We start from the raw sequence: 9,465 nt of genomic DNA, 5'->3' as shown, positions 1-9,465 counted from the left end.
CTTTAGCTGATCACAGGCGTATCTGTAATCTTGGTTCCGAACCCACTGACACTTTATGTGTTCGAGGGCTTTTTTCAGAGTATCTATTGTTCTTACTGTTGATGGGTCGGGTGCCTAGAGAAGACAAGGACTTCTAAAAATGGGCTCAAATGAAAGTTATCTTTGATATTACTGAAACATTGCTTGCTGCACTATAATATACACTATCAACCCAACTATCTCCTTCACATATTCCCTGCAAACCCCTCACTCATGCTATTACTTACTGAGGTTAATCGTAGGTACTGTTTTTCTAATAATGTTGAAGTGCCAACAATGTGCATGGATGTCCAATCTATATCATCTCCATCCACAGTAAAAGTATTACTTATTGTCTTTGTTAGGTTAATGGGCTTTCTCTTTTTGTGAGGACCTGGACCACTTCCAGCAACACTGAACCTGGCTGCTCTCTTCTGCAGGCGCTCAGAACTTCCAAGCTCTGGATCGAGGCTCATGCGTCCATGTTTGGAATAGAAGTAGGATTCATTTCTGTAAAAATGTGAAGATGTTAAAGTGTTTCCTTAAGTCCCTCAATGACGGTATCAGAAATCTCTCGGTATCAGTGACTCCGATGATTTCTGGCAACCGTCCTGCCGTTTGGCCTGGGAGTCCGCTACATGTAGTGGAACTTAAACCTGAGCATTAAACCAGAATTTATATAAACTTAATGAAAAAGAAGACCCAAAATATCATATATTTTGGCATTTCTTAACCCATTGCCTCTACAGGAGAAAATAGAGTTCCCTTAGCCTCTGCTCTGGGGAGTGTGTAACTGACTGGGCTTCCCTACGGGGTGAAACAACTGCCGGGCAACACCAAGAAAGTGATAATTTTTTTTTTCCCTACCAGTAGGCAAAACATGATTATTATGTTTTTGCACCTTCAGAGATGCATGATATGTATTTTGGTTACTAGATGAAACCTATAGTAAGAGATTGTATGCAGTGATATATAATGCTGAGTCCACAATGGCTTCAGTACATCCCCTTTGTGTGTCATTCTTCAAGACCTTCACACTGGCAAGTCTTCGACATGAGAAAACTGATTTTGTAAACAAAAGCGAAGGCTATTTACAGGTTCACATCAACAGGAAGAGTGCGCCATGTTACGGTGCATGACATTTTCCACCCATGGAAGGCCAATGATTCGTGCTAAAATTTGCTCTTTATACAAAACAATAGCCAATCATAGCATTACACATCTCATTCTCCCTTAGACAATGACCAAGAGAATGTGGCATGGGGTATCAGGGTTCCTCAGCATAAAATGTAGTGGCCAAAGCATCATAACACGTCGTGAATGACCAGTTGCCTGCAGCCATGCCCTAGTTGGCTGTAACTTGAATAACACATTACCCAGAGCCACAACCAAGTCATGATGTGAATTCCATCTCATACAGAGGCTAATAACAAAGAAGGAGAGGAGCAGAAAGTGAGAAATCATACTTACTTGCCCTTCCCCTTCATTTTTTTGTTCCCTTTGCCCTTCATGTTGACTGGGCTTCTTCCCCTCTTGTTCAATCTAATAAAGCCTTTTGATTCATCGTCTGAGCTGGATGAATGTCTGCCACGCCTATTATCTCGCCTCCCTCTTCGATACCCAGGCGATCTTGATCTTGATCTCGATCTTGACCTTGATCTTGACTTCGATCGTGAGCGAGACCTAGATCTTGAATGAAAGTAGGAATCAGACTTGGAATGGTGCATCGTTTTGGATAATTCATATGAGAAATGCAACTCATAAATTTTCCATTCCTTACATGAAATTTGATATATACAGAATACATATAGAATCAACCACTAACACCCAAATAGATAAATACCACACGTCAATAAATTCTTTTCTTTCTTTATATACTGTTACTGTGTTTTCTTACAGATCTCGCTTACTTCTATGCATTGAGGAATTGGCATAGAAAAGGAGATGTATCTATTAAGCACTTCCAAAGAGCACTGACCTCATCCCTCTCATCGACCCAAATGCCGGGGTAACATTTTTCTTCATTCCTTTCTTTCCCTGTAGCTTCATAGGGCTTGAAGAGCTATTATCAGCCCCAGAATCGGTTGATGTATTCCAGCTTTTGATATGGGATATTATATTTGAAGTAGATTCACTTTGAATGCTGGGCAATTCTTCCTCTTCCCAATTCTGAAACAGATAACAAGAACAATATAAACAACAATAACAATCAGACTGATAAAATTTATTTCTTTTAATCTTCATTTAGATACTATAAAAGCAACTATACCTTTGTCCACAGAGTTCCATTATTAGCTGCTTGAGTAAGCTTTCCTTTTAGGCAAATTTCCACCAGATCCTTGTCCAGTTCGGTAACACAGCGTTTAAAACATCTACTTACATATGTTCTGGAATATAAAACAAATATATATAATCTGTCAGGAAGAAGAAGAAGAAGAAGAAGAAGAACAACAACAACAACAACAAAACATCAGTTAGAAAAGAGAAGTACAAGCTATCTGACAAACTGTATTGTCGATTCAGTGCTTCTACACGGAACATTACAATCCAACAATACTCACTTTAAACTCTCTGGCCAGTCACCATTAGCTACCAATCCTGTCATCTCCTTTATTGCCTTGGACTGAAGGACAGCACTTTTAGTATCTTGGCCTTTGTTACCCGCATCCTGGATTTCAGTTTCCGTTTTGCTTTTATTCATTAATGACTCTGCTTCTGTATTTTCTTTGCCAATAGAGCCTAACATATTTTGTTGTTTATTCATGAAATTGTTGCTCGTCCAAGGATTATTTGACATTATGACATTCTTGCCCCTGTTCTTATTCTTTTTATTATTTTTCTGGTGAGTATTTGCATTATTAAGATGTTGATGTCTTTGCTGCTGTTGTGATTTATGCTGTTGCATCATCATCATTTGCTGTGGTTGCTGCTGTTGCTGCTGCTGTTGCTGTTGTTGCTGCTGCTGTTGCTGTTGCTGCTGCTGCTGTTGTTGTTGCTGTTGTTGTTGTTGTTGTTGCTGCTGCTGCTGCTGCTGCTGGCCATGATTTGGCTGATGTAAGGCATTATATCCCAGACCCTTCTTCACTGGGAGACTGAATTTAACCGGCCCACTTCCTGCATTGTTTGACATCCCTCTTCCCACCTGATTCTGGTTAAAATTGGGAGGCGGACCCCTTGGAGGAGGTCCGGCTGGGCCATACCAACCACCGTTATAACCATTAAAGTTGTCAAAACCTTGGCCATATGACTGATAGAAATTCTGATTGTAGCCCTGACCAAAATTCTGATTTCCAAAATTGTGAGATGGTACATCAGACTTCTGCGGACTAACATTATCATTCTGTTTTAAAAGTGAATTATTTGACATGTTGCCTTTGTTCTGGTTCCCCATTTCTGCATTCTGGTTAGGTGGGGGACCAGGAGGCAAAGGGGGATTATTGCTGTTTCCCCCATTATTCTTATCTTTATCATCAGAATTGTCAACATTTTTCCCTTCTGTCTGCTGCTGTGAAGATGGTGAAGGACCAGGCATTCCATGTGGAATGCCATATCCCCAAGGAGCCTGCTGGAAAAAGCAGGTGCTTAAAAAAATGTATTTGATAATACACAACAGAACAATAGGAAACAAGTCTATCTGAATGATATACAAAAATATATTCTAATACTAATAGGTATTTCTTTCTAATGATGATAATCCTACACACACACACACACACACACACACATATATATAAGCAACAAACAGGCAAATTATTAATTAATTAATAATGAATAAAGATCTGCATAAGAAAATTATAGGTAACTCTTAATCATCTTATATAAAATCATAAATAATAAAAATAATACAAAACACAAAACTGAACTGGTCTACTTACATAGCCTGCATAGCCTCCATATCCAGCTCCCCCTGCAGGACCATACCCGTTCCATCCAGGAGGAGGTCCCGGTGGCCCATTGTATGAATGGCCGTACCCTCCGAAGGGCCCCGGGGGTCCACTAAACCAGCCTCCACCACCTCCTCCCTGTCCTTGGTTGCCCCCATGCCAAGGTGCCATCCCATGAGGATTGTTATTCATTTTGAAGCCAGTATCTCAGGACCTGTGGACAGAGCAAAATACTGAACTTGAGATTACGATTCCCTTGAAAGCATGTAGCATCATAATGACATGCAACTCAATTTTACTGCTGTAAACTCAAACTGAAGGAAGGGTTATAGTGATAAAAGCATCAGATATGAAATGCTGTTTTCAACATATGGGAACCTCAAGTTTACTAACAAGTAAACCTACTCTGTACCAGTAGCTATCATGTTAATGCTCCAGCTACATTGTGGGGAACATAAGAAGAGATACATAGAAGAAATAGAACAAAGTTATAAGAAAAATAAATCCACAAATTGTGCTTAGTATGAGAATCAATGCATCTGCCCCTATAAAAGGAAAGGGAAGTTGTGAGTGAGTGGGTTGTATTTGGCTGGTATCCAGACAGTTAGTCTTGTGCCAACTTTAGCATTTTTAAATAGAAGCCCATTTATTTTACTTTTATAATGGAAACATGCCACTTTGAATACTACGAGAAAAACTTGTATTCAAGTCAAAATTGAGGTAAAGACATATCTGCCAAAACATATGGTAAAAATATAAGCTGATACATATTTCTACTTTACATTTAAAATGTTTTTACCTTTGATTTGTTTGCCAAAAACAAATTTAATATGTACACAGAAAAAATGCAAAATTTGGTATATATCAACAGCACTTTTTATGTGTATGCATGTATGTGTGTATATATGTATATATATGTATATGTATATGTATGTGTGTGTGTGTAAATATATATATGTATATATATATTCCTCCCCCCCCCCCTTCCACTTCAAGGGATACTATGGAAAAAAGGCTTTTCATAGCAGAAGTCTTATACATCACAGTAGTTATCATCCACCCAGTAGAATTATTCTCCCTGAATGCAGGGATTGTTCTGAGGCTCACATTGTTATCACAACTCTGATATTGATTACCTATTTTGGGGATACAATGGTCATTTAGAAAGTTCAGATTACAACATATCCCTAGTTGACCATTTTATGTGTATAAACACTGCTAATTTGCACAAGAACACTAGGTGAAGAGATATTTTGTGATATGCTCAAATTTTTGTGGTAATTCTTTACAAATTTTATTCAATAATCTAAATTGCAATGAATGGGTTGATGGGAGGCTCTACCCCCTAACACTGTCTTCACCTCTGTATGTAAAGTAAGGTAGATCTGAAACTCAGCTGTAAGTGGCACTTTCAACAATCTTTCGTTTGTTTGTGGCATTATCATTCAAGTCTGCAGACTACGACTTTTTATCCTCTACAATAATATCACCTTTAATTTGCCCTAGCTTAGCGCACCCATACCATAAAAGTTTAACCAAATCAACCAATGTGAAATTCACCCTAACCCTAAAATGTTCTATTATAACCTAATCTCCAGCCTAATTTTACCCATGAGATACTAAAAGACTTTTTCATAATATTTCTGTTTGCATAGAACACTAGTATCTTAAATGTGTACATATGTTCCACAAAGAATTATTATATTTTTAGAAGATGTAAAGATCAAGATGTAAATCCTACAGCCAAGTCCCACAACTCCTAGACTGCTTGGCAATTTTTATCCTCAAAATACAAAGTATTCTATCCTCAAATTACAAAGTATTCTGACCTCTATTTTATCAGCACATAGTTGGAGTGTGGAGGTCATGGTAATTAACCAACACCATCACTATTAGTTGTGATATTTGGGGTGACACTATGAATACAGCACAGAAGGCAGGGCTTTCATATCGGGAAACCACCCAACGGCAATGGGTTAGCCCTACAATGACAGTACTAGAAATCTCACGGCTTCACTGATTCCGATGATTTCTGGCAACTGTCCCGCTATTCGGCCAGGGATTCCACCACATGCAGCGGAACTTCTCGCTCGACTAACTTCAGCGTATTTTGTTGTGACGCCTACAGCCGTACCCTGTCATGATAAGCTGGTTTTTCATGATGGTTATAAACATGCCTGGCAGTAATAGGTTACTGACCTCCCAATGTCAATTCATGAAGAACATTCCCTCTGCTAATACACGTGTGTCAATATATCTGTGTGTGTGTGTGTGTGTGTGCATGCCTGCGCATGTAGGTTTACATATTAAAAATGTAGGCTTCTGCAATATAATCATCATTACAAATTCTCTCTCTCTCTCTCTCTCTCTCTCTGACACTCAGTCACTCCAGTCTTTACAAATAAGTAATTTGAAATCATTCAATTCAATAAAAGTTAGATCAGTAAAAACACTCAGCCAGGAGGGTTATTGCAAGTCTCAAATAAAGATCTACAATTCTGGCTAATTTAATAACAGTGAAATAAGATATTTGCTCATGTTAGTAACCCTGAACCTTTCCGATGATTAACCCTTTCCCGACGGGTAGTATTCATAGTGGCCCGGGCCTCGCTGCCGGGGGCTTATATCGTCGCCCTAGCATGAGCGACCACTCATGCCAAATACCAGCATCCCATGCCGTTTCTTCGTAGGATATGATGTATTTTCAGTTTTCATTATTTTCTAAAGTCTCTACTTGCCATATTTCCTGATAAACCGAGACTGAAGGATATTTTTGTTGTTATATAGACTCCATAGTTGATCATTATTCAGTCTATAGTCTGAATAAAATAAGCAGTGTGTGGCATCATGGAGTTGAAATCAATGGTTTGTTGCATTTTTTTTCCCCCATGGTAAAAATGAGGTGTTAAAAACGACTTAATCACACTTTCAGTGGTAGACAAATAATATTTTTCTGTGATTGTAAAAAAAAAAAAACCTCATGGCATGTCCATACATACACCATGGCATGTACGTACATGCCCCTAGCAGATAGTCCCGCCATGCCATGGCATGTGCATACATGTCACCCGTCGTCAAAGGGTTAAAGGTTTTCTTAAAAGACTATGAATATGACCGTTATACATGAGATTTGTCAATCCAATAGTTGGGTTTGACATTTTTTCCCACTGAATACAGTAGGGAGTCCCTATTAGTACTGCAATTTCTGGAAACACAAATATTGCCATGAACTTAATCTCTGCATGGTATTTCTGGCATCCTAATTTCTTCTGATGTATTCTTTGTCTGTGCAAGTCACTTCACTAATGCAGTTTTTCTCTTTCTTTATGAGCGTTATTTAATTATTGAAGATATTCTAGTGGAGGACAAAGTTGTAGTTTGTACAAGAACTAATCCGCTGACATGAATAGTAATGGCATAAATAAATAAAATAAAAAAAAATCAAAGAAAGTGCCACCCAGAGCCAAATTCCACTCAGTGCTCCCGAGTTTCAGCTCTATCTTGGCACGCATCGAGGTGAAGGCAATGCTTCCCACGAGTCTTGAGGACCAAAGCCCCTCATCAACCCTCCCCTCGGACAGTGCCCAGTCACAACTTAGATTGCTGAATTAATTTGTGATGTGGCATTGGGGACATAGTCTCTGGTGAGTGTCTGTACTATACTGTCCTGTACTTAAAAAAAACTGATGAAGTCCCAAAACCAGGCTATCATGCGAACCCAAAATCCACACCTAACCTTTCCTACCTTCTATTTATTCCCTAGACAGGAGGGCCAGCCCCCCTCTACCCCCCTTTCTTTGCCATTCATGCTTACTGGAAGAAAACACCACAATAAGAACTCTGGCTGTGTGAATGTGTCGTGAACTTAGTCTCTGAGGGATGATGTGCAGCAGATGTTTTCGTCATTTCGCGGTAAATATGAGGCCGCTGCAGCTGTATCTGTGTTGTATATTACTCTATTTTTTATGCTCTACAAGAAGGCAGTGTCCATTTACCTTTATCTCTGTGCATCACTCTTGGCAACATTGACCAAAAAAATTACCCTTTATTATTATTAATTTACAACGGAACTACCATAGAACAAGTTACTTATTTTTTGTCATTCTGTCTGTATCAGGCAAAGTTACCATTTGTCAGTTACCATTTTTCATATCATATCATAACATATCATATTTATTAGTTACCAGTTACCATATCAAAGTTACCATTTGTTACCATTTATCAGGCAAAGTTACCATTCCCATTTGGCTGTGTGAAACTATATCCTTTAGCCAAAATTAGACTGCCACTGCAAATTCGCCACTGCTTATGATATCATTACTGTGGCTATGCGTCCAGAATCACAATGCAATGTCTCCCGACTATTTTTCCGGGAGTTCCGAGTTGCGTCCGGGAGAGCAAAGAATCCTCCAAGTGTTCGAGGCGGGAGAGAGCCACGGACAGAACCGGCATCGAGCTCCCACGTGTCAGTTGTTGAGCGAGAATTCCACACTGCTCGCGCGTGGCCAGAATACCAGTGAAACTAGAAAATAGACACTGCATTACATGTTTTTTGTTTATGATAATCAGGTCTTCCCTGCCAATATTCGTATCATCAGACTTGTTCTCGCGTGATAGATCGCAGTAATGAGTCACGCGTCCCATTTGCTTTGATCCTCCCAAGGTGCACACGGAAGGGACAGAAAATGAAGGGGCGATATTCTCTCTTCTCTCTGTCCTGTTTCTCCCTTACTTTCAATCTGTGCTCCTTTTGCCATAGATTAATAGTGTCTTAGTTTTTTGTTTTTTTTTACAAGGTAACCACTCCATGCACTTTTTCCCTTCTGTAATCCTGATTGTCATGCACGGAAAACCCCCCTATTACATTTAATACCTTTCACTTCGGTGATATTAGCTCCTCTAATTGCAATTTGCAGGGAGAAAAAATCACGTACAACTGCATATCACAAAATTTAAGGCCCTTCTCGCTATCTATTCCTTGTTGCAAATACTATCTAATACTTATCTAATACTGTCTTAATACTTATTCCTTATTGCAAATACTATACTAATACTTCTTGCAAATACTATACTAATACTTATTGCAAATACTTATACTAATACTTATTGCAAATACTATAAATACCAAATATAAACAATCATGAGGCTTCAAATTGCAACACATTTCGTGAAGCTGCAAAGGATTCTTCCAGACAAAGTTCACTCACGCTTCCCCCGTGAAAACGAACCAAAAGCTCTGCCCCACAACGACACAGTTCCATTTCCCGAAGAAAAAAAGCGTCGCCGAGGAAACAAATCCACCGATTTCTTGGGAGAAAATTCGTCGCCAAAATATTATGGTCGCGATGGACCTCCCTATTTCGCGTCCGATATCCCTGGTTTTCCCACCTTTTTCACGTGCCATTGCGTCTTAAATTACTGCCCACGGTCCTAACTCCCTTGCGAAGGACCCGAGACGTACCTTTTACGCAGGAAATTCGCTCATAAATCCAAAATAACGTAACGGATTAACTGGACATTTTCTCCGACGCAAAAATGGCGACTCTTGTGTCTCCGAAATAAA

At 39.2% G+C, this 9,465-nt stretch overlaps 1 protein-coding gene across 5 annotated transcripts in view; it reads right to left on the bottom strand.

Moving 5' to 3' along the window:
• The window catches only part of LOC119596308 (leukocyte receptor cluster member 8 homolog), a 15,686-nt gene extending 6,221 nt beyond the window's left edge, over positions 1-9,465 (bottom strand). The window contains exons 1-8 of one of the 5 annotated variants that reach the window (XM_037945483.1): positions 9,364-9,465; positions 3,894-4,116; positions 2,580-3,583; positions 2,288-2,405; positions 1,997-2,187; positions 1,489-1,707; positions 267-528; positions 1-114 (exon numbers count right to left, since the gene is read on the bottom strand). The exon at positions 1-114 is cut by the window's left edge and continues 54 nt beyond it. In XM_037945483.1, coding sequence (XP_037801411.1) covers positions 1-114; positions 267-528; positions 1,489-1,707; positions 1,997-2,187; positions 2,288-2,405; positions 2,580-3,583; positions 3,894-4,094 — 2,109 coding nt within the window. In that variant the 5' untranslated portion in view covers positions 4,095-4,116; positions 9,364-9,465. Of the gene's footprint in view, positions 115-266; positions 529-1,488; positions 1,708-1,996; positions 2,188-2,287; positions 2,406-2,579; positions 3,584-3,893; positions 4,119-9,363 lie in introns of all 5 variants that reach the window. The other 4 variants (XM_037945487.1, XM_037945485.1, XM_037945484.1 and 1 more) reach the window with 4 other exon arrangements.

Source organism: Penaeus monodon, chromosome 37 (assembly GCF_015228065.2).
Source record: "Penaeus monodon isolate SGIC_2016 chromosome 37, NSTDA_Pmon_1, whole genome shotgun sequence".
NCBI classification, from domain to species: Eukaryota; Metazoa; Arthropoda; class Malacostraca; order Decapoda; family Penaeidae; genus Penaeus; species Penaeus monodon.
Note: the sequence above shows the minus strand (reverse complement) of the source record. Positions and strands in the feature narration are given on the sequence as shown.